This window comes from Trachypithecus francoisi, unplaced genomic scaffold, assembly GCF_009764315.1.
Source record: "Trachypithecus francoisi isolate TF-2019V2 unplaced genomic scaffold, Tfra_2.0 Lachesis_group20, whole genome shotgun sequence".
Classification (NCBI taxonomy): Eukaryota; Metazoa; Chordata; class Mammalia; order Primates; family Cercopithecidae; genus Trachypithecus; species Trachypithecus francoisi.
Window position 1 is genome coordinate 54,606,824 of NW_022681466.1, and position 25,020 is coordinate 54,631,843.

Consider the following 25,020-nt stretch of genomic DNA (forward strand, 5'->3'; position numbering starts at 1 on the left):
CACTTGAGGTCAGGAGTTCGAGATCAGCCTGGCCAACATGGTGAAACCCCATCTCTACTAAAAATACAAAAAACTAGCCAGGCACCTATAATCCCAGCTACTCAGGAGGCTAAGACAAGAAGAATCACTTGAACCTGGGAAGCGGAGGTTGCAGCAAGCCAGGATCGTGCCATTGGACTCCAGCCTGGGCGACAGAGTGAGACTTTGCCTCAAACAAAACAAAACCACCAGATCCCCATTTCTCAATGACTTACGGCCCTTGGAGTGCAAATGGCAGGACCTTTTGGGCCTCCAGTGAGAGATAGCAAACCACACTTATCCATCAAACTTCACAGTAAGCCCATAGCATTCCTGCTCGGGGAGAGGGCCTGTCAGCTGGGTACCCTGTGTCCAGGGTTTCATTGAAGAACTGTCTACTATCACCACAGCACCTAGCCTGAAACAATGGATTTGGAGATGGCTTCTGGGTGGGATGCATATTACAGGGGTCCCCCTTTTAAAAATAAGGAATTATTCCTAGAAAGCGAGGTATGTTAGAAACTGTTAGAAGAAAAAGTTACATCTAACATTCACAGCAGTAAATGAATAGAACAAGGTCAGAAAACAAGGTTTTTTTCCTTTTACTGGTTTATAATAATCTTAAAAACCCCATCACACCCATAAACCACCACAGGTGAGGTGAGAGATGGAGAATGAATGCTACAGTATGTGGATAGAGTGGGGAATCCAGGTATTCCCTAGGGTAGTGTGGGATGGAGACAGGGAGTGTGGAGAGGAGGCCCTGGCTTGGACCCTTATTGCTGGCTGGGGGTTGGCTGGCAGAGGGGAGAGGGACTCAGGCTGAACTCCGATAGAGGGAATATCTCACACCAAAGGCGAGGGCAGTAGGCGGCAAGGGGATCACAGTACATTTTCCATGCAGACTAGGGGTGGGAGTGAGAGTTTCAAAGACTTGCACCCCTACACAGGAAGAGATGGGTTTGAGGTTGACTTAAAGCCCCCAAGTTGGTGTCTGGTCCAATTTCCTAAAATGGCAGCTCACCTTTCAGGGAGAAGTACTGGGGAGGAAAAAAAAATACAGCCAAGAGTATCTGTTTTGGAGATCAAGCAAGGGATAGGGGGAAGACAGTGGTACTCTTTAAATCTGACTCAGAAAAGCAGGAACTGGAAGAGGGCCCTGGGTGAGGTGGTGGCCAACACCTTGGGAGAAGGCATTGAGCCAGAAGCTGCAGGTGCTCCTGAGGGCTCCGGACAGGGAGGTACCAGTGTTCACAGACAGCAGAAAAACAATTGGGAACAATAAATTAGGACTTCATGTTGCTATCATTTGGCATAACACAATCAGGCTTTTTTTTTTTTTTTTCCTTTTTCCTTTTAAATATAAGGCAACTTGCCAACACATAACTTAAAAACTGGTCTTCAGTCACATTGCTCCAGATCACTAGAGAATTTCTGGCTAACGAACAGTAGTGGATTGTGAACAAAATGCAAAACCTTAAATAAGAACCATCAGCTGACATTTGCCAGAGACAAGAGGAAAGGTGAGGGCTTATTTCATCTGTGAAAAATAAAAAAGCCCATTCTGATCTTTAACAGAAGGGTGCAAAAATTTATAACAAAACAATCTAAGCTTAAAATCACAGAAAAGTGTTTCTAGCCAACTGTCACTTGGGATGAGACGTGCTGAGCATGGAGTGGATGAAGGTATGCTCTAAGAATGGACAGAGGGCAGGAGGGGCTGTTTCCAATGTAGGCCCATCTCCAGGTGTTAGAACCATGCTCATTTGGTAAAGGAAGTATTCAAAGAGCTTAAGGCTTTGTGTTGTTTTTTTTTTTCTTCATTAAACTGAGGGGCTGCACTAGAGGGTGAATGTACCTGTGGGGCCACTCACACACAATGCTACTCAAACCCACACTACATTCATACAGAAACGTAACATTTAAAACTTACAGTGTAGAGCAATATTCTTAGCCAGTGTAGAGAGAACCAAATTTTTTTTTTTTTTTTTGGTGTTTTTAATCCCAAACTCCAATGTGATCATTCCTTACCTACCTAATTCCTCAAGGTAGGTTTTGTTTTTGTTGAAGGGGAAAGGATAGAGGCTGTGGGCAGGTGAGTTAGGGGACAGCCAACAGTAAGAAAGGGATCTTGGGTATACTTGGGTATGTTGTATTTTTCTAGGTTTGGAAAGGGGAGTCTGGAACCAAGATGCCATTACAAAGACTTTTTTCCCCCATATCTCACGAAACGGTCAAATACTTCCAAGATGCCCTTGAGATCAAGTGTGGCATGGCCAAGTGCAGTGGCTGTGGGATCAATATAGACACAAAACAAAGCCTTAAGGAATGGAAAGGAACTGGAAGGACATGAAGACTGGATCAGCTTTGATTTGAGATCTTTGGGTAAATAAGGAATTAGCTTTCAGAGCACTTGGGAAATCTTGCTTCTTAGTCCTGGGGGGAGGGGAAGGGCAGTAGCAACAGGTAGAGGTCTGGCTTAGGGGCCTGAGCACCTCCACTACCTCAACTAGGGCATTCCCTCAGCCCACACCTCAGTCATCCTAAGGGAAACAGGAAGAGGTTCAAGAAAAGATGGCTGGGAGCTGGCTGGAAATGGCCAAGGTGGGGAGAATAGCTGACAGGCAGTCAGTGGAGAGAAGATCCTGAGCTTGGGGTTAGCTTCTAACATAAAACCAAAAGTTGCTGGAGGGGAGGATGAGAGGACCCCTTCTGTCCCCAGTTAGATCCCACCAAATTCCCTTTCTTAGACATCTAAGAATGATCACACTGGAGCAGTGAAACCTTGAAACTATCCAGTTACTTAAAAGACTAAACCTAGGAGGGTGATGTATGATGTGTTGCACGTGGAGGGCAGCAGGGCTACCTATCTATACCCTGGGTGCTGGATATGAAGACTTCGACTCTCTGTGGGATCGGGGGCTCGGTTGCCAGGGGCTCGGTGGGCCTTGCTCAGCATGGCCAGGCTCTGTTCTCGGAAGCAGGCCTGTTGGAAATCCCCACTTAGGTAATCCACTGTTTGCATCAAGCTGTTCTGGCTTGCCACTGGACCGCCCCCGGTCCCTGCTCGGTAGTGGGCCCCGGGAGCTGCCGCACAGTCGAGGGGTGCACCTGTGGGCTGCCCACCGTGGAACGGCATGGCGAGGTCCTGAGACCCCGAGCTGTCGCTATTGGGAGTGGGCAGAATGTTGTTCCACAGGGGTTGGAAGTAGTGACCATTGGGGTAGGCCAATGGGGCTGCCATGCCGTTGACTGGTGGGGATGGGGTCGGCTTTTCCAGGGGTGGCTTCAGATGGAAGGACGGCGCCAGGCAGAGTTCTTGCGGGTAGGCAGGGGCCTTGCCCACAAAGCCAGGCCCTGCCAACTCGCGTCCTGCTGCATGCTTGCCTGTCAGGCCAGGGGCTGGCGTCCCACCAGCCTCGCTGCACATCTGTTGTAGGTGGGCCAGCTGGTGCTGGTTCCAGGTGACTGGCTTGAGGTCGCTAGGGTAGCCAGTGGGGGCGCGAGAGATGCCTGTGGGCAGGTTGACAGGACCTGCAGCAGGCAACGCGGCAGTGGCCGCATGGGTGTGCTCCATGGGATTGACCACACATGAAGGCATTGGTGTGGGGACGCTGTGGGTCGACACCCGGGTGCTTGCATTGATGAGCAGACTGCGACTAATGGGGCTGGGATTGGCGATCTGGCCCTCACACACTGAGGTAGTGCTGATGCCTGCCCTCGTCTGGCAAAACTGGTTGATCTGGTGCACGATGCTACTCAGGTCCGGGGGCTGGCTGTGCTGCAGAGTGGCCGCCATTGAAAGGGGGATAGTTGAGGTAGACACGGTCACATTCGGGGGGGCATCTGAGTCTGGCATCTTCCGGCCTCCATGCAGCAAGGGATTGTGGGGGTGCTGGAGACCCTGGTGAGCCAGGGCCTGAGGGTGGACCAAGCCCTGGGTTTGGGCCATGGGCTGAGGGTGGCCCAGGCCCTGAGGCTGCTGGAGGCTCTGAGGGTGGGACAGTGCCTGGGGTGGCGGGATACCCTGAGGGTGCTGCAGCGTCTGGGGAGGGGCATGGGCCAGGGTCTGTGCATGCTGCAGGGCCTGCTGGCGGGCCAGAGCCTGGGCCTGGGGGTGGGCTAAAGTGCTGGGTGCCACAGTAGCATACGGTGCCACTGGGGGGTTCATGATGGCCTCAGGGAGCAACCGGGCTCGGGTGCCGTCAAAGTCCTTGAGTATGCTTTTGGCTGGCACTTTGACAATGGCAAGCAGGCCTGCCTTGGTGGCAGCCTGTGTCGGGTAGGGGCTGTAGCGCTGGGCTGATGTGTCGAGGCCGTTCACAGTACGACGAACGTGTTTCCGCTGGGGAACCTTCACACTGTTGGGGAAGATTTTTATAGTCAGTGGGTTGTTTGCGACCTTCTTAGCATATGCATCCAATTCGGCTGGGGTAGGATAGTGAGCAGTTCTCATTTTCTGTGTAGTGTCCCCTAGAGAGAGAGAATGGGAAGGAGAGCAAAGAGGGAGAGGGAGCTCATCAGTGCCAAGGCAACCAGCCCTTCTACATTCCCCTTTTGAGGGCCTGGGGTAGGGTGGGGAAGTGACTAGGTTGTCATTGGTAGCCTTCATTCTAAACCCAGCTTCAGTCTTCATATTAACAAGCACTGCTAGTGTGCAGTAAGTGCTTATAGTGGGCCAGGTCTTGTGCTAGGTGACAAGCCATCTCAGTGAATCCTCACTATTGCTCTAGAAGCAGGCACTACCATCATTTCCATTTTATAAATGAGGTAAGTAGAGATCAGAACAGCAAAGCATCTTTCGAAGTCTCGTATCTTGGAGAACCAGAATTTGGTCAATTCTCAGGTAACCCAGAGTTCTCCCCATACATAGAAATGCAGGGTCGCTGGGCACCGTAGCTCACGCTTGTAAATCCCAGCATTTTGGGAGGCCAAGGGGGGTGGATCATCTGAAGTCAGAAATTCAAGACCAGCCTGGGCAAACCCCATGTATTTAGTGAAACCCCATCTCTACTAAAAATACAAAAATTAGCCAGGCAGGGTGGCAGGCACCTGTAATCCCAGCTACTTGGGAGGCTGAGGCAGGAGAATTGCTTGCTTGAACCCAGGAGGCGAAGGTTGCAGTGAGCCGACATTGCACCACTGCACTCCAGCCTGGGCAACAGAGCAAGACTCTGTCTCAGAAAAAGAAAAAAAAAAAAAAAAGAGAGAGAGAAATGCAGGGTCTGGAACTCTACCAGCCCATGTGGCCTGGGGGTAGAAAGTTCTAAGCAAAGCTCCTTGTCAGGGCCGTGGTGGCCCTTCAGTCTAGAGGGTACCCAGAGCTATGACTCTTTAGTCTGCAGGGAACAATGAGGCATCAGCTTTCCCTTGCATCTTGGCAGCTGGGGGGCTTTGCCCACTGGGTGGGCACCCTGGAACAGTAGACAGAATGCTTCCTTTCAGGAGCAGAGGAATAAGCTGCCAACATCTCTCCCCTTCCCCATGTCACAAGTTCACTTTTATTTACAGTTCACTCTATGCCTGACTGGGTGAGGATCAAAGGCTTTATTTATTTGCTTGAGAAGGAAGATAATAATGACAGGGCAGCAGGGAGGGAATTGAGAAGAAAGGATTCAGAGCATCTTTCAGTCCTTTCAGTCCTGAGAGCCAAAAATAGTCTGTATTTGGTCCATGTCAGCTGTCACTTTCCAAAAAGAAAGAGGAAAAACCTGCCTTCCTTTGGAGACTGCGGAAATGCCCACTTGGTGTGCCTCATTAATGTTAACAGTCTCTTTGTTCCCATCTCCTGCTGCCTCCCATCAGGGGGCTCAGCGGATGTCCGGCTTCCAGTCAAAAAGGAAAAGGTTCCGAGAACAAGGGCTCTTTAAGGATGCCAAGCTCCTGCAAGGGGGCTCCGCTCCACTCTCTCTGTCTCTGAGGGAGGGTCTCCCCTGAGTATACACAAAAGGTGCCTAATAAATGCTTGCTGAATGAGTACACAAACTGCCCGAAGCAGAACTGGCTTGGCTAGAAGCCCAGGTTCAGCTAGCTGACTCTCTCTTTACTTCCTCCCCTTGCAAAAGGCAGGAGGATACGCCAACGACTAATCTGACTGAATGCCCAGCTTGTGGCCTCAGGTGGCCTTGGCCCAAAGGAGATCCCATTCAAAGTCATGTCACTGGGCATCACGTAGAACAGAGGTAGGCTAATGAGGGTATTAGAAGGAAAATGGGTACAGCTGCCTTTGTTTGGTGATAATGCTGGTTAGCAACAGCTTAGAAACTCCTGCTCTGGAAAGCAGGAAAAGAAAGCTTAAGTCAGGAGGGGCAGAGAGATTTGGGCCCATGATCACAAGCAGATCTGAGCAAAAAGGGCCAGGCATCCCCAGCCCCCCAGACAGGTCTGTGCTTTCAAATACTGGCAAAAAAAAGTCTGGGATCACGGATTAAGAGAAAGTCCCTAAACTCAAGACACCAGAATTCCAATAGAAGCTGCCTTGGTCAACCACTGTACCTAGCTGTCTTATTAGTCAAAATCTCATATGATACTCCTAGCACAGTGCTTTAAACCTAACCCACCTTCATGCTGGTGGGCTTCTCCCCTTGAAATCCAACTAGAAGTCGTATAGTACCTTGATGAATAGAAGAGTCCCTTTGTTCCAAGTTAGTACCAACTCTGAGGTTTTTTTCTAGCAGAGGCAAGGGGGAAGCTTGGCCTCATGCAGGAGTATGGAAGGGGCACTTATCCACATTGATCAGTTTTCTTTGTCCTGTCTCCACTGATACTGACAGTGGTAAAGAGGGCTGTCAAATGATTCAGAAATAAAGTGAAATGAGGGTAGGGAGAGTGGCCACAAGGCTACAGTAGCTTTGTTAAGGAAGAACCCCAAAGATGAGTACAGTGTATTGAACAAAAAAGGGGTGTCATTCTGGGAATACAGCACCATCTACCTCACATACCAGACTTCAGCCTAACCCTTAAAAAAAAAAAGTTTTCCGCTGGGCGCGGTGGCTCAAGCCTGTAATCCCAGCACTTTGGGAGGCCAAAGTGGGTGGATCATGAGGTCAGGAGTTCAAGACTACCCTGCCCAGCATGGTGAAACCCTGTCTCTACTAAAAATACAATAAATTAGCTGCGGATGGTGGAGTGCACCTGTAATCCCAGCTACTTGGGAGGCTGAGGCAGGAGCATTGCTTGAACCTGGCAGGTGGAGGTTGCAGTGAGCCAAGATTGTGCCACTGCACTCCAGCCTGGGCGACAGAGCGAGACTCCATGTCAAAAAAAAAAAAAAAAAAAAAAAAGGTTTTCTCAGCTGGGCCTGGTGGCTGAGATGTGTGAGCCACACCTGTAATCCCAGCACTTTGGGAGGCTGAGGTGAGTGGATCAGAGGTCAGGAGTTCAAGACCAGCCTGGCCAAGATGGAGAAACCCCATCTCTACCAAAAAAAATACAAAAAATTAGCCAGGCATGGTGGCAGGTGCCTGTAATCCCAGCTACTCAGGAGGCTGAGGCAGATAATTGCTTAAACCTGGGAGGCGGGGGTTGCAGTGAGCCAAGATGGCACCACTGCACTCCAACCTGGGCAAGAGTAAGACTCTGTCTAAAAAAAAAAAAAAAAAAAAAAAAGCGGCTGGGCGCAGTGGCTCACGCCTGTAATCCCAGCACTTTGGGAGGCTGAGGCGGGCAGATCATGAGGTCAGGAGATCGAGACCATCCTGGCTAACTCAGTGAAACCCTGTCTCTATGAAAAATACAAAAACAAACAAAAAAATTAGCCAGGTGTGGTGGTGGGTGTCTATAGTTCCAGCTACTTGGGAGGCTGAGGCAGGAGAATGGCCTGAACCCGGGAGGCGGAGCTTGCAGCAGTGAGCTGAGATCATGCCACTGTACTCCAGCCTGGGCGACAGAGCAAGACTCCATCTCAAAAAAAAAAAAAGTTTTCTCAACACTTATCACAGCCCCTACACAGACACCCTGACTACTTATTTTCTTCTGTAATGTATTTCCATAACTACACAGTCAACACAGATACCACAGCTTTGTAAGCAACTTACTTAAATAGCTTGTACCAATAGTGTCATTAATAGAGACATATAGGCCGGGCGTGGTGGCTCACGCCTGTAATACCAGCACTTTGGGAGGCCGAGGCAGGCGGATGACAAGGTCATGAGATCGAGACCATCCCAGTTAACACGGTGAAACCCCGTCTCTACTAAAAATACAAAAAATTAGCCGGGCGTGGTGGCAGGCGCCTGCAGTCCCAGCTAGTCGGGAGGCTGAGGCAGGAGAACGGTGTGAACCCAGGAGGCGGAGCTTGCAGTGAGCCGAGATCGCGCCACTGCACTCCAGCCTGGGCAACAGAGCGAGACTCCGTCTCAAAAAAAAAAAAAAAACAGAGACATAGACAATGTAGGGAATAGGAAATCTGTAGTTTGTAAAGGGTTAGAAAAACCTGTATTCAAGTACTAGCTTCATCATCTGCCCATACTGAGAGCCTGTCATTCCTCAGTTATCAACAGGGATGAATTCTGCTCTCCTACTTCACAGAATTACTAAGATCAAGAGAGTCAGTGAACATTTTCACTAAATGAGCATTTTCATTTCAATGAAAATGCTATGTGAACAGGAACTATGATGGTCAATAGTTATTATTCAAGGATAGTAGATGTGGCTGAGTATGACCACAGGCAACACAAAGAAAACTAAGGAAGCCCCAACTGCAGGACACCCTGGCCTTCAGCCTGAGAGTTAAATGTAACAGAAAGCACTGCTGTCTATTCCAGGATGGACTGGAGGAAATATTCTGCCTGAAATCCAGTCCTCCCAATGGAGACCTCTCTGTTCATCCTTCTATTTTGAAGGTCAGAGGGCACAGGTAACATAGGTAGCAGGAACCTCTATCTGCAGGCAGAGAGGCACAGGCAATGTATTTGAAACACAGATTTTGTAGTCTGAGCTGAGTACGGGCCAGTCATAGGACAGTCATGTGGCACTGGCAAGTGACAAACCCTCTATGCCTTATCTTTGTGACAAAGACAAGAGAGTCTTCCATACAGAATTTTTGAGGAATGAGTGAGAACATATGTGAAAATATTCAATATAGTGCCTGGCACATGGTAGCAACTTGACAAATGTTAGCTATTATTTCTATGAGTTTATCCAGTCATTGGGTCAATCTGCCATTTAAAGGTCCCTCCACTAGGGGGCAGATATGCATATAAAGAAGCAGTAAAAGAAGGAAATTTTGGCATTTGTCCCCAGAGCCCCAGTGCTCTGCCATGGACGGAGGTCAAAGTTGTTATCTAAAGATGGTTTAAAGACCAAGGACCTTTTATCATTTCAGCCATTCAAACAGTAAATATTTGGAGAGCCATTACTATATTGTGATCCTGAGAAGGAGAAATATAGAGCAGAGGCTGAGGATTAAGAAAGAAAAAATTTCCGGTGGCGCATGCCTGTAGTCCGAGCTACTGGAGAGACTGAGGCAGAAGAACTGCTTTAATCCAGGAGGTGGAGGTTGCAGTGAGCCAAGATTGTGCCACTGCACTCCAGTCTGGGCAAGAGAGGGAGACTCCATCTCAAAAAAAAAAAAAAAAAAAAAGCCGGGTGCAGTGGCTCATGCCTGTAATCCCAGCACTTTGGGAGGCCGAGGCAGGCGGATTACCTGAGGTTGGGAGTTCAACACCAGCCTGACCAACATGGAGTAACCCCGTCTCTACTAAAAATACAAAATTAGCCAGGCGTGGTGGCGCATGTCTGTAATCCCAGCTACTCCAGAAGGCTGAGGCAGAAGAATCGCCTGAACCCCGGAGGCAGAGGTTGTGGTGAGTCGAGATCACGCCATTGCACTCCAGCCTGCGCAACAAGAGCGAAACTCCAGCCGGGCGCTGTGGTTCATGCCTGTAATCCCAATACTTTGGGAGGCCGAGGTGGGCAGATCACGAGGTCAGGAGATCGAGGCCTTCCTGGCTAACATGGTGAAACCCTGTCTCTACTAAAATCACAAAAACAAATTAGCCGGGTGTGGTGGTGGGTGCCTGTAGTCTCAACTACTCGGGAGGCTGAGGTGGAAGAATGGCGTGAACCCAGAAGCAGCAGCTTGCGGTGAGCCAAGGTCGTGCCACTGTACTCTAGCCTGGGTGAAAGAGCGAGACTCCATCTCAAAAAAAAAAAAAAAAAGAAGAAAAAGAAAAATAGAGTTAAATTCCATCTCAAAAAGAAAAAAGAAAAAAGAAAAAATTTCAAAATCACTCATTTTCTGAGGCACTGGGGGAAGATGGATCAAAGAAAAACAAAACTTCCGAGTACAAAGTTTCAAAATGGCTAAGGACTCTCCAAGGAAGTGACATCATGGAATATATGATCTAGAAAAGCTGTAGGAGGCCATCCTTCTGACACCAACTAACCTAACCCCAAGCCAAGATGTTCTTTAATTCATCCAGCCAGCCCTCTGGCAAATCACAAATCTGGGTTAGGAAGAACATTACAGTCTCCTACACACATAGAAAAGGAAGAGGAGAACAGAAAAAGCTATAAGGGATCAACCCTGTGATTCTGAACTTATGGCAGCTGAAGTCTGGGTAAAAGCCATTTAGCCAGATGACTTACAGTGCTGGGGCAAGAAGCCACATTTCTCTTCTCCTGACCCCGGTCCACCAATCCTGCTCATGCTGACTGTATTTACGTTATAAGTACATTAAACTATAAACCCCTGTACCCATCCCACTCCACCAGACATCACACTTTGTGTTCCTAGCAACTTATAAGACCCTCCTGAGGATGGACAGCAGAGAAAGGCTGATAGCAGAATCATAAAACATTTTTTGTTTGTTTGTTTTTTGAGATGGGAATCTCCCTCTGTTGCCCAGGCTAGAGTGCAGTAGCATGATCTTGGCTCACTGCAACCTCTGCCTACCGGTTCAGGCAATTCTCCTGCCTCAGCCTCCTGAATAGCTAGGACTACAGGCTCCCGCCGCCATGCCTGGCTAATTTTTTGTATTTTTTTTTTTTTTTTTTGAGACCGAGTCTCGCTGTGTCACCCAGGCTGGAGTGCAGTGGCGCGATCTCGGCTTACTGCAAGCTCTGCCTCCTGGGTTCACACCATTCTCCTGCCTCAGCCTCCCGAGTAGCTGGGACTACAGGTGCCCGCCACCACGCCCGGCTAATTTTTTGTATTTTTAGTAGACATGGGGTTTCACCGTGTTAGCCAGGATGGTCTCGATCTCCTGACCTCATGATCTGCCCACCTCGGCCTCCCAAAGTGCTGGGATTACAGGCATGAGTCACTGCGGCTGGCCAAATTTTTTGTATTTTTTATTAGAGACGGGGTTTCACAGGTGTTGCCCAGGCTGGTTTCAAACTCCTGAGCTCAGGCAATCCGCCTGCCTCGGCCTCCCAAAGTGCGAGGATTACAGACATAAGCTGCTGCGCCTGGCCCACAAAACCGTTTTTAAGGTCTCTATTACTGATGGGCCTGGGCTCTGAGCAGCTGCCTGGCTGCTGGTTATGCTCTATCTCACTTTAACTGTAAATGTTTAATGCTAACAGCTGTAAGTCACATGACAGGATTTTTTTCTTACACATTTTGGGGGAGAAAAGAATACAGCAGACAAGCTTCCATTAAGTTCTTGCTTCTACAAAGGTGTGGGTGTGTTTATGGATAGCAACAAGAGAGTTGGAAAGGATCCAACACCTTGTCTACCAAACGGACATGTGAGCCTAAAACCAGGGAAGACGTATATCTCAATTCTCAAATCCAGATTTGGGGACAGTAGTTAGCAGAGGTTACTCAGGAGCTGCTTTGGGGAGAAGGGAGTAGAGATCTTTTTTTTTTTTTGAGATGGAGTCTCGTTCTGTTGCCCAGGCTGGAGTGCAGTGGCATCATCTCTGCAAGCTCCGCCTCCTGGGTTCACGCCATTCTCCTGCCTCAGCCTCCCGAGTAGCTGGGACTACAGGTGCCCGCCACCTCGCCCGGCTAATTTTTTGTATTTTTAGTAGAGACAGGGTTTCACCATGTTAGCCAGGATGGTCTCAATCTCCTGATCTTGTGATCCGCCTGCCTCGGCCTCCCAAAGTGCTGGGATTACAGGCGTAAGCCACCACTTCCGGCCTTTTTTTAGTTTTTTTGAGATGGAGTCTCGCTGTGTCGCCTAGGCTGGAGTGCAATGGCAAGATCTCAGCTCACTACAACCTCCGCCTCCTGGGTTCTAGAGATTCTCCTGCCTCTGCCTCCCAAGTAGCTGGGATTACTGGCGCCTACCACCACGCCTGGCTAATTTTTGTATTTTTAGTAGAGACGAGGTTTCACCATGTTGGCCAGGCTGGTCTCAAAGTCCCGACCTCAGGGTATCTGCGCACCTTGGCCTCCCAAAGTGCCAGGGTTACAGCCATGAGTCACCGAGGTGCAGTAATGCCTGTAACACAGGATGGGAGTTCAAGACCAGCCTGGCCAGGATGGTGAAACCCCATCTCTACCAAAAATACAAAAATTAGCCGGGCATGGTAACGCATGCCTGTAATCCCAGCTACTACTTAGGAGGCTGAGGCAGGAGAATCACTTGAACTCAGGAGGCGGAGGTTGCAGTAAGCCAAGATGGCACCACTGCACTCCAACCTGGGCGACAAGAGCAAAACTCCACCTCAAATAAATAAATAAAATAAAATAAAGTGGGCTGGGTGTGGTGGCTCACGCCTGTAATCCCAGCACTTTTGGAGGCCAAGGCAGGTGGATCACCTGAAGTCGCGAGTTCGAGACCAGCCTGATCAACATGAAGAAACTCTGTCTCTACTAAAAATACAAAATTAGCTGGGCATGGTAGTGCATGCCTATAATCCCAGCTACTCGGGAGGCTGAGGCAGAGAATCGCTTGAACCCAGGAGGTAGAGGTTGCGTTGAGCCGAGATCACGCCATTGCACTCCAGCCTAGGCAACAAAGCAAAACTCTATCTCAAAAAAACACAAAAGAATAAATAATAAAGTGAACACCAAGATAAAGCTGCCAATTTGCCTGTCCTCCAAATGGCTTTTCCCTTGATATCGTAGCTTTGGGTAAAGCTGTCAGAGTGCGTTAAGGAACCTAGAAAAAAGCAAGCTTATCTTTGTCACCTTATTGCATGCCTCTAAGTACGTTCCCTCTCCAGTTGTGTCCCCAGAAGCCCAGAAACAGGCACAATGCAGTTAGGATGCTGACTTGGATGGCTAGAGAGTATAACATAACATCCTCATCACCCAATCATCACTTACTAAGATAAAGGGGGCCAGGCGCGGTGGCTCACGCCTGTAATCGCAGCACTTTGGGAGGCCGAGGCGGGCGGATCACAAGGTCAGGAGATCGAGACCATCCTGGTTAACATGGTGAAACCCCGTCTCTACTAAAAATACAAAAAAAATTAGCTGGGTGTGGTGGCAGGCGCCTGTAGTCCCAGCTATTCGGGAGGCTGAGGCAGGAGAATGGCGTGAACCCATGAGGCGGAGCTTGCAGTGAGCTGAGATTGCACCACTGCACTCCAGAATGGGTGACAGTGAGACTCCGTCTCAAAAAAAAAGATAAAGGCTGGGTTGAGAAAGCTATAGCAGAGCTTGCCTTACTGTGTCAGCCAACTGTAGAAGGAGGACTACCACCTTCAGCTATTACATAGAGCTGGATTCACTGGCCAAATTTCAGAACTAGCCAGGCTCTGAGTCTTATGCTCCCTCAAAGAAATGAAGTCCAAGGCTGGACCATTTTTAACTTCTGATGATGATTTCACAGGGCAGGGGCTGGCAAACGACAGCCTGTGTGCCTGCTCCATTTGCTGTTTTTTTTGTAAAAAGTTTCATTGGAACACAGACACTCTCATTTGTTTATTGTCTGTGGCTGCCTTTGCCCTACAATGCCAGAGTTGAGTAGATGCAACAGAGACCACATGGCCCACAAAGCTAAAATTATTGGCTATCTAGGCTTTACATAAAAAGTTTGTTAGCCCCTGTCGTAAGGGGTTCAGTTAAGGTGCTGAGCCACCTTTTCTATCAAAGGGAAGCCTAGCTGCCTCACTGATTTCTCCTTTGTGCTCTGAATGGAAGGTCTACTCCAAATTTAGGGCTGTTTTTACACCTGAAGATACTATACATGGTAATGTGCCAAGAATAGAATCTTTTCCTTGCAGATCATGTATTACAGGGAGCGAAGGTAGGAAGGAGTCTGGGAAAATATGAAGGATAAAATCCCAATTCCAGAAAGTTAAGACAAGAATCATAACAGATTTTAAAGGCTCCATCTTCTGGAAACTGTATTATCAGGAAAATGCCCAGAGAGACTGAGAAAGCTAGCTCTCCATCTCTTCTGAGGGCAAAAGCTCCTTTACTTCCTGCGAACTAAAGTCATACTGGCTCAGAAGGCAGGCAGCAAAGCCAAAGGGAACTGTCTGTTTCCATGGTAGACTGTACTCAGAGAGTTTGAAACAAGAGAACAGCATGAACAGTTTATTTCAGAGATACAGTAAGTAATCTGGACTGTGAGTTTTCATGAAATTCCCCATGAAGGTTCAAACTGAAACACCTTTTTTAAGGGTGATATATATATATATATTTCCTCTGAAGCTCTTTATGGTTTTGTTGTTCAACAGAAAGCTATCAGCAACAATTAAAATTCATATACATCGGGGGATTACAGAATTTAGAGCAGACCCCTACTGGCTGGACACAGTGGCTCAAGCACTTTGGGAGGCCAAGTTAGGGGGATCACCTGAGATCTGGAGTTCGAGACCAGCCTGGCCAACATGGTGAAACCCTGTCTCTACTAAAAATACAAAAATTAGCCAAACATGGTGGTGGGCACCTGTAATCCCAGCTACTCGGGAGGCTGAGGCAAGAGAATTGCTTGAACCTGGGAGGGAGAGGTGGCAGAGAGCCGATCAAGATCGCGTCATTGCACTCCAGCCTGGGTGACAAGAGCAAGACGTAGTCTTAAAAAAAAAAAAGAGGCCGGGCGCGGTGGCTCAAGCCTGTAATCCCAGCACTTTGGGAGGCCGAGACGGGCGGATCACGAGGTCAGGAGATCGAGACCATCCTGGCGAACACTGTGAAACCCCGTCTCTACTAAAAAATACAAAAAACTAGCCGGGCGAGGTGGCGGGCGCCTGTAGTCCCAGCTACTCAGGAGGCTGAGGCAGGAGAATGGCGTGAACCCGGGAGGCGGAGCTTGCAGTGAGCTGAGATCCGGCCACTGCACTCCAGCCCCGGCGACAGAGCAAGACTCCGTCTCAAAAAAAAAAAAAAAAAAAGAAAGAAAGAAAGAAAAATGTCAAAATTCAAGGTCAATGTACTCCAGATGTGCTTCAGGGACAGCCCAAACATAGAGACAAAAACAAAGAACCACACATGCTTCCCTAGGATCCAGATTACTTACATTTCTGAAGTCCAGTGTTCATCTGCGTGTGAGGAAGAAGCTGAAAGGACAGGTCACCTGGCCCTGGCAGACAGGCTAGCATGGCAGACCGGCATCAACACAACATGGGGCAGTGGCTCACACTGTAATGAACAAAAACAAGGTCATGAAACACAGGGCAACTCATTTGAAGAAGACAGTAGGAACACCGGATATGAGTAGCAGGAGGCCCAAGTTTAGACAGACAAAGCAATTTAATTAGCAGTGTGTTGGTTGAAAATATACTTACATCTTTATCTGTGACAATTTGCTGTCAAATATCACTATGGTTAAAATGATTTTTCAGTTACCACAGACGTATGGGTGGGAGAAATAAAACTGGAAAGTACCTGTCATACAACTGGAAAGTACAGGTGCATTTGTAATGTCTCAGTATTCCTGAAGAGAGTGGGCCCTCATAGGGCCTGGCTCAGCCAGCTCATTTATAGCCCTGGTTGGAGACCAGCCGCACATTTTCAGAAACAGCATAGTATATGATTGCAAAGGTACCCAATGTCTGACTTGTGAGCCAGTAATATGAACCAACTTTTATTTAATTTTTTGAGATGGAGTTTTACTCCTGTTGCCCAGGCTGGAGTGTAATGGCGCGATCTTGGCTCACTGCAACCTCTGCCTCCCAGGTTCAAGCAATTCTCCTGCCTCAGCCTCCCGAGTAGCTGGGATTAAAAGCGCCCACCACCACACCCAGATAATTTCTTTGTATTTGTAGTAGAGATGGGGTTTCACCATGTTGGCCAGGCTGGTCTTGAACTCCTGACCTCAGTTGATCCGCCCACCTTGGCCTCCCAAAGTGCTGGGATTACAGGTGTGAGCCACTGCACCTGGCCGTAAACTTACTTTTATTTATTTATTTATTTATTTATTTATTTATTTTTTTTGAGATGGAGTCTCGCTCTGTCGCCCAGGCAGGAGTGCAGTGGCGCGATCTCGGCTCACTGCAAGCTCCGCCTCCCGGGTTCACGCCATTCTCCTGCCTCAGCCTCCTGAGTAGTTGGGACTACAGGCGCCCGCCACCGCGCCCGGCTAATTTTTTGTATTTTTTTTAGTAGAGACGGGGTTTCACCATGGTCTCGATCTCCTGACCTTGTGATCCGCCCGCCTCGGCCTCCCAAAGTGTTGGGATTACAGGCGTGAGCCACCGCGCCCGGCCTATTTATTTATTTTTTGAGACAGAGTCTTGCTGTCCCCTAGGCTGGAGGGCAGTGGTGCAATTTCAGCTCACTGCAATCCTTGACTCCTGGGTTCAAACGATTCTCGTCCCTCAGCCTCTCTAGTAGCTGGGATTACAGGCGCATGCCACCATGCCCAGCCAATTTTTGTATTTTTAGTAGAGATGGGGTTTCACCATGTTGGTGAGGCTGGTCTCAAACTCCTGGCCTCAGGTGGTCCACCCACCTCAGCCTCCCAAAGTGCTGTGATTACAGTCATGAGGCACCGCGCCCGGCCAAACTCACTTTTAAATGGAAGGAGGAGGAAAGCATCCTAGGAGGCACAATTAACCACTGTTAAAACAAACTCTGTTGGCAAATTTCTGGGGATTCACCCTTCCTATTTGCCTGTCATGCAGTTAGACCTCCTGAACTAGCCCCCCCACCCATCAAAAGAACTGCATTGCTCCCAGACTAAAGCAAGGAGATGACAGGCTGCCAGCAGCTCTCTGTGCAGGCGATCCTGACACGTCAAGACGGCATGAGTTTCATTAGTGATGTTTGCCAACCAAGATATAACAGCCCAAGCAAGCAGACACTGATGGGGCCTTCTGTAGCGAAAGAAGCCCTGTCAACAATGCAAGCTCCTTATGTAACAGAGATACGATTTTCCTAAATAAGGACACGAACTTCTTTTCCCATATTTCAGAAATCAAGGTGGGAAATTATGGCTTTAGATCATAGCAAAAAAGGAGTGGGGGAAAAGCTCAAAAGTTAAAAAAAAGACGACAAAAACCTCTTTATTTTCTTTGGAGGGCTCTCTCAGGTATATTAAACTACCTTGTCATGATGAGTATCAGAGGGCTCCAGCTTCCAAGACCAGGTAGCTGAAAAGATACTTTGTAAAAGAGGCTGCTCAAATTGTATCTTAAGATAGCAACTGCAGAAAGAACGGAAGATTGAATGCCTTAATGAGAATAGAGCTGTCCAAGAGTTCTGGCACAGCTTCAGTCTTTTTAAGGTCTCTGGTGAGTGGGAAACAGAATGAACACAGTGAGCCAACTTCAGTGCAAGAAAAATAAAAGTCTTGGCCAGGCGCGGTGGCTCACACCTGTAATCCCAACACTTTGGGAGGCCAAAGTGGGCAGATTACGTGAGTTTGAGACCAGCCTGGCCAACGTGGCGAAACCCTGTCTCTACTAAAAATACAAAATTAGCTGGGTGTGGTGGCGCATGCCTGTAATCCCAGCTACTCAGGAGGCTGAGGCAGGAGAATTGCTTGAACACAGAAGGCAGAGGTTGCAGTGAGCAGAGGCTGCACCATTGTACTCCAGCCCAGGCCACAAGAGTGAAACTCTCTCTCAAAAAAAAAAAAGACTTCTGTTGGGGTCCAGGGACTGAAGTACTGCTCACAATCCCTTCCCTTGTGGATGCTTATCTTTTTTTTTTTTGAGATGGAGTCTCACTCTGTCGCCCAGGCTGGAGTGCAGTGGCCGGATCTCGGCTCACTGCAAGCTCCGCCTCTCGGGTTTACGCCATTCTCCTGCCTCAGCCTCCCGAGTAGCTGGGACTACAGGCGCCCACCACCTCGCCCGGCTAGTTTTTTGTATTTTTTAGTAGAGACGGGGTTTCACCACGTTAGCCAGGATGGTCTCGATCTCCTGACCTCGTGATCCGCCCGCCTCGGCCTCCCAAAGTGCTGGGATTACAGGCTTGAGCCACCGCGCCCGGCCGTGGATGCTGATCTTTACATAATAACTTCTCCCTTAAGGTCCTAATACAGCTGAAGGCAAACTGCAAGGAAAGGAAGGGAATTAACAAGTACTGGGAACTAAAACTGTGAAATGGGCTGTATGAGGGGCTTTGGTGATGTTTTCTTAATTGACTCTCCCAAACCTTCTTGGAAATAGGTAACAAACTTCACCCATCATCTCATCATCTCGAGCTGGGATTTCACCCGTGATCTCATCATCTCTAGCTGGGATTACTATTAGCCTTCTAAATGGTCTGTTCCACGCTTACCCTTTATCACCCAATCTATTCTCTATTCAGCAACTTTTATTTTATTTTATTTTATTTTTGAGATGGAGTCTCGCTCTGTTGCCTGCCTGGAGTGCAATGGCGCAATCTCAGCTCACTGCAACCTCCGCCTCCCGGGTTCAAGCCATTCTCCTGCCTCAGCCTCCTGAGTAGCTGGGACTACAAGCGTGTGCCACCAGGCCCGGCCAATTTTTGTATTTTTAGTACAGACAGGGTTTCACCTTGTTGGCCAGGATGGTTGACCTCGTGATCCACTCGCCTCGGCCTCCCAAAATGCTGAGATTACAGACGTGAGCCACTGCGCCTGGTCAATTCTTTTAACTGGAAGTCAGAGCAGCTCAAATATCTCTAATGACTTTCCATCTCAGAATAAAATACAAAATGCTAACATGGACCCCAAGGCCCTCCATGATCTATTACTACTGATTCTCTGACCTCACCTTCTGACCTACCCTGCCCTCTCTTGCTGACTTACTTCCAGTCACCATGGTCTCCCTGCAGCTCCTTCAACAAGCCAAACGCACTACCTTCAGGACTTTGTCCTTACCATTCCCTCTGCCTGGAATGTTCTTGCCCTAGATGTCTACTTGTCTTTCTAGCTCCCTCACTTCATTTAGGTTTCTGCTTGAATGTCACTTCCTAAGGGGAGGGCTTCTTTGACCTCCATGTCTAAAGCAGTATCCTTATTTCCCTCACTTTTTTCTTTTAAAATCTATCCTGAGACCCTGAACACAACAATTCCTCCCACACAATTAACCCCAGGCATGTGGTCCTTCCTGCTGCTAACTCCTCTATTTCCCTCGGTTTTTACCACCATCATTACCACCTGTTTTACGACCATCTCTCTCCACCCTACCAGGATATAAACTCTGTAAGAACAGACCCTTGGTTCGTTTTGTTCATTATTATATCTAGAAAAGCATCATCTACTAACACTTACTAGGCTCTCCATAAATAACTGTTGACCATATAAAAGGCAGATTGTTAGTAATTCTCTGAGGTTGTCATTTAATCTATATATGTCATTAATCTATTAATGATGGCAGAGCCCAGGACTGAAACCCAGATTTGACTTTTCCCAAAGCCTGTGCTCACTCTTCAACTCCAGGCTCTATCAGTTTCCTTTCTTTCAGACAGCCTATCACCCAGGCTGGAGTGCAGTGGTGCCATCTTGGCTCACTGCAACCTCCACCTCCCATGTTCGAGCGATTCTCCTGCCTCAGCCTCCCAAGTAGCAGGGATTACAGGTATGCACCACCATGCACAGCTAATTTTTTTTCTTTTTTTGACACAGAGTCTTCCTCTCTCGCCCAGGCTGGAGTACAGTGACGTGATCTGGCTCACTGTAAGCTCCGCCTCCCGGGTTCACGCCATTCTCCTGCCTTAGCCTCCTGAGTAGCTGGGACTACAGGCGCGTGCCACCATGCCCGGTTAATTTTTTTGTATTTTTAGTAGAGACGGGTTTCACCATGTTAGCTAGGATGGTCTCAATCTTGTGACCTCGTGATCCGCCTGCCTCAGCCTCCCAAAGTGCTGGGATAACAGGCGCGAGCCACCACACCCGGACCTAACTTTTGTATTTTTGGTAGAGATGGGGTTTCACCATGTTGGCCAGGCTGGTCTCGAACTCCTGGCCTCCTAGGCCTCCCAAAGTGCTGGGATTACAGGCATAAGCCAAAGTTCCAGGCCATATCAGTTTCCATTTTGAATAGTACATTCAGTAGGTTCTAAGGGTCACAACGTCTATGATTAACAGGCAATTTGGGCCGGGTGCGGTGGCTCAAGCCTGTAATCCCAGCACTTTTGGAGGCCGAGACAGGCAGATCACGAGGTCAGGAGATCAAGACCATCCTGGCTAACACGGTGAAACCCCGTCTCTCCTAAAAAATACAGAAAACTAGCCAGGTGAGGTGGCGGGCTTGGTGGCGGGCGCCTGTAGTCCCAGCTGCTCGGGAGGCTGAGGCAGGAGAATGGTGTAAACCCAGGAGGCGGAGCTTGCAGTGAGCCAAGATCCGGCCACTGCACTCAGCCTGGGCGACAGAGTGAGACTCCATCTCAAAAAAAAAAAAAAAAGAAGCAATTTGATTGAGCGATATATATATATATATATTTATTTGTTTGTTTGTTTGTTTTAAAGGAGAGGGTGCAATCATGCTCCCTAGCTAGTAAGAGTCCCATCTTGGCCTTCTAAGAGACAAATAGATACATGAAAAGACTGCTAAATCTAAGGTCAGACAGCATATAGAAGGCTTTATAAAATAACAGGAAAACTCTGAACACTAAATAAGACGGTGCTTTCTTGGACTCTGCAGTTGGCCTCAATCATACACTGCAGTCTCTGAAATATTAAACTTTTATGATTTTGAACGCTGATACACACCTACAGGAATAACTGAGGAAGGTAGAGTATCATTAGTCTTTTTTTTTTTTTTTTTTTTTTTGGAGACGGAGTCTCACTCTGTCGCCCAAGCTGGAGTGCAGTGGCCGGATCTCAGCTCACTGCAAGCTCCGCCTCCCGGGTTCACGCCATTCTCGTGCCTCAGCCTCCCGAGTAGCTGGGACTACAGGTACCCGCCACCTCGCCCGGCTAGTTTTTTGTACTTTTTTTTTTAGTAGAGACGGGGTTTCACTGTGTTAGCCAGGATGGTCTCGATCTCCTGACCTTGTGATCCGCCCGCCTCGGCCTCCCAAAGTCCTGGGATTACAGGCTTGAGCCACCGCACCCAGCAAGTATCATTAGTCTTATTTTCACCTTCATGTGTGTATCAATGTTAAGTGAACAAGAGCAGGAGGAAAACCATATATTTAGTATTTTACAACATATATAAAATAACAACACTGGCTGGGCATGGTGGCTCAAGCCTGTCATCCCAGCACTTTGGGAGGCCGAGGCAGGCAGATAACAAGGTCAGGAGTTCGAGACCAGCCTGGCCAACATAGTGAAACTCCGTCTCTACTGAAAATACAAAAAATTAGCTGGGCATGGTGGTGGACACCTGTAATCCTAGCTTACAGGAGGATTACTCAATCCTACACAGGAGGCTGAGGCAGGAGAATCGCTTGAACCTGGGAGGTGGAGTTTGCACTGAGCTGAGATTGTGCTACTGTACTCCAGCCGAGGAAACAGTGCGAGACTATGTCTAAAAAAGAAAAAAAACCTCCCCTCCTCACCAGCTTTAAAAAAGGACTGGAAAGAAATACTCTAAAACATAAAAAACATGAACAGCCACTACTATCTGGGGCAATTTTTTGTCTTTATACCTTGGCATGTATATTATTTCTATAAATAATTTTAAAATAAGGGGAAAAAAATCACTGATAAACCAAAAACCTCAACCTTAAGAAACATTCACATCTGCATAGCTGATATTCTGATGATGGGGATACAAAAACACATTCACTCAGTGGTCTTGCAGATAGCATTTTTTTTCCTGTATTTTTTGGAAATAACCAATCTGTCTTTTTTTCTCCTCCTTCAGGGAACTTTATGAATCCAGAAGAAGCCAATGTTTGAATGATTACTGCAATCTCATATATCTATTAAATCCTGATACCTGCAACCAAGAGATGAGTAAGGGATGTGGATCCTAAGAAGTGACCTGTAACATATTGCCCCTCAAACCACACCTTTGGATTTCAATAGAAAGAACAGAGAGAATTAAACCAGCTAGGGCCATGTGCAGTGGCTCACGTCTGTAATCCCAGCACTATGGAGGCCAAGATGGGCAGATCACAAGGTCAGGAGTTCGAGACCAGCCTGGCCAATATGGCGAAACTCCGTCTCTACTAAAAATATAAAAATTAGCTGGGCGTGGCGGTGGGTGCCTATAGTCTCAGCTACTCGGGAGGCTGAGGCAGAAGAATCGCTTGAACTGGGGAGGCGGAGGCTGCAGTGAGCCGAGATCATACCACTGCACTCCAGCCTGGGTGACAGAGCGAGACTCTGTCTCAAAACAAAAGAAAAAACAGCTAAACTATGGCAAAGAGGCATTAATGAATTTATCGATAGCAAACAAAGAAGTAAAGATAAGAGGTGAATTCAGTAAAGACTCCAGAAAGTCAACTTTTGGTTTGGGCACGAGGGAGTGAACCAGTAAGAAACAGAGCTTGGAGTCCTCCGTGGTTACAGCTCCAAGAAGAAACTTCCAGCAAGTGTAGAATACTCTAGAACTCTCACTGGCATCAAACCAACTGCTAAGATTACAGCCCATAATTTGTGACCCTTGCTTTAAGAATTCTGGGATGCAGGGCAGGTACGGTGGCTCATGCCCAGCACTTTGGGAGGCCCAGCACTTTGGGAGGCCAAGGCGGGTGGATTACCTGAGGTCAGGAGTTCAGGGCCAGCCTGGCCAACATGGTGAAACCCTGTCTCTACTAAAAAAATACAAAAAATTAGCTGGGCATGGTGGTGGGTGCCTGTAATCCCAGCTACTTGACAGGCTGAGACAGGAGAATTGCTTGAACCTGAGAGGTGGAGGTTGCCATGAGCTTATATCACACCATTGCACTCCAGTTCGGGCAATAAGAGTGAAACTCGGTCTCAAAAAAAGAAAAAAAATAAAATAAAATTCTGGGATCCAGCCACAGTGGCTCACGCCTGTAATCCAAGTACTTTGGGAGGCCAAGGTGGCAGGATCATATTACGTCAGGAGTTTGAGACCAGTCTAGCCAACATGGCGAAAACCTGTCTCTACCAAAAATACAAAATTAGCCACGCATGGTGGCATGTGCCTGTAATCCCAGCTACTCGAGAGGCTGAGGCAGGAGAATCACCTGAGCACAGAAGGCAGAGGTTGCAGTGAGCCGAGATCATGCCACTCCACTTGGCTAATTTTTAGTAGAGATGGGGTTTTGCCATGTTGACCAGGCTGGTTGCGAATTCCTGAAGCTGAGGTTTTCTTACTGGCACAAACCTACCCTGAAGGCAGAGGTGGTTCTTTTTCAGATGCCACCCAGGAAAGCAGAGAGTGTGACATCAGAACTCTAATAAAACCTCTGGTAACTTCTGGTGGGGGACAGGGAGCAAAAATTAGCCTGGGTGACAGACTGAGCCTCCATCTCAAAAAAAATAATAATAATAATTCTGGGATCCATTTGTCATCCTGTCCAGAAGACTTCCTCCAGTACTAAGAAAGTCCACAAGCCCCTTGACCAGTTCACTGACGTAAAGAATCAGATCCTGCTAGGGTAGAAAAGGTACAGAATGAGCTCAGACTGTGGCAAGGTCATGAGAGTTGTATGAAACAGGAATGAAACAACCTCTCCCCACAACATATTCTAGAAAGCGGAGATGTGAGAATAAAGTAATCCTCCAGAGGCCTGCCAGCTGAGTGAAGGCCTTTTATTTAAAATCTTCAAACTACCTATACCTTTTGATTACCATCTGGCTTTTTCTATTTTTCTTTTTCTTTTCTTTTTTGTTTTTTTTTTCCTGGACAGAATTGATTGGTGTCCGACGTTTTCTTAAATGCAAATTCCAATAAAATTTTACAGCTGGTATTTCCAGAATTAGATCCAGAAATCAACATTAGCACTACTCTCTGAAAGTGTTTCAGAATTCAACTCTTAACTGCTGAAGAGAATCAAGTAGTAACCTGGAGCAGGCCAAATGAGCTACAGACATTACAGAGAACGATCGATCACTTTGGCAGAGCCTCTCTGTGAGCTCTCAGCTAGTTTTCCTAACACCAGCTGGTGTGCTACGTTGGCTACCCTAGGCAGGGGGACTACAGTATCACAGTGAGCACAGAACTAAGCTTTTCCAACTCTCCTGGGGCACCTGCACAAGTGCTAGCATTTCCCAGACTACCTCTAATTAAAGAACAAACCTTTTTCCCTACTGGCAAAATTCAAAAGTGCTTTCATCTCTGCTCCCTGCCCCCCACCAGAAGCTACTGGAGGTTTTATTAAGAGTTCTGATGTCACACTCTCTGCTTTCCTGGGTGGCATCTGAAAAAGGACCACTTCTGCCTTCAGGGTAGGTTTGTGCCAGTAAGAAAACCTCAGCTTCAGGAATTTGCAACCAGCCTAGTCAACATGGCAAAACCCCGTCTCTACTAAAAATACAAAAATTAGTCGGGCGTGATGGCACACATCTGTAATCCTAGCTACTCAGGAGGCTGAGGCAGGAGAATTGCTTGAACCTGGGAGGTGGAGGTTGTAGTGAGCTGAGATGGCACCACTGAACTCCAGCCAGGCCACGAGGCGAGACTCCATCTCAAAATAAATAAAACAAACAAACAAACAAAAAAACCTCAGCCGTATTTTTTTTTTTTTTGAGGCGGAGTCTTGTTCTGTTGCCCCGGCTGGAGCGCAGTGGCACAATCTCAGCTCACTGCAGCCTCTGCCTCCTGGGTTCAAGCAATTCTCCTGCCTCAGCCTCCTGAGTAGCTAGGATTACAGATGTG

At 47.9% G+C, this 25,020-nt stretch overlaps 1 protein-coding gene across 11 annotated transcripts in view; it reads right to left on the reverse strand.

The window, feature by feature from the left end:
* Positions 1-623: 623 nt before the first annotated feature.
* Positions 624-25,020, reverse strand: part of FAM222B (family with sequence similarity 222 member B) — a 114,968-nt gene continuing 90,571 nt past the window's right edge. For 6 of the 11 annotated variants that reach the window (XM_033181846.1, XM_033181850.1, XM_033181848.1 and 3 more), the window contains 2 exons: positions 15,387-15,508; positions 624-4,491 (listed from right to left, as the gene is read on the reverse strand). In XM_033181846.1, coding sequence (XP_033037737.1) covers positions 2,885-4,491; positions 15,387-15,468 — 1,689 coding nt within the window. In that variant the 5' untranslated portion in view covers positions 15,469-15,508 and the 3' untranslated portion in view covers positions 624-2,884. The remainder of the gene's footprint in view (positions 4,492-15,386; positions 15,509-25,020) is intronic. The other 5 variants (XM_033181855.1, XM_033181854.1, XM_033181856.1 and 2 more) reach the window with 2 other exon arrangements.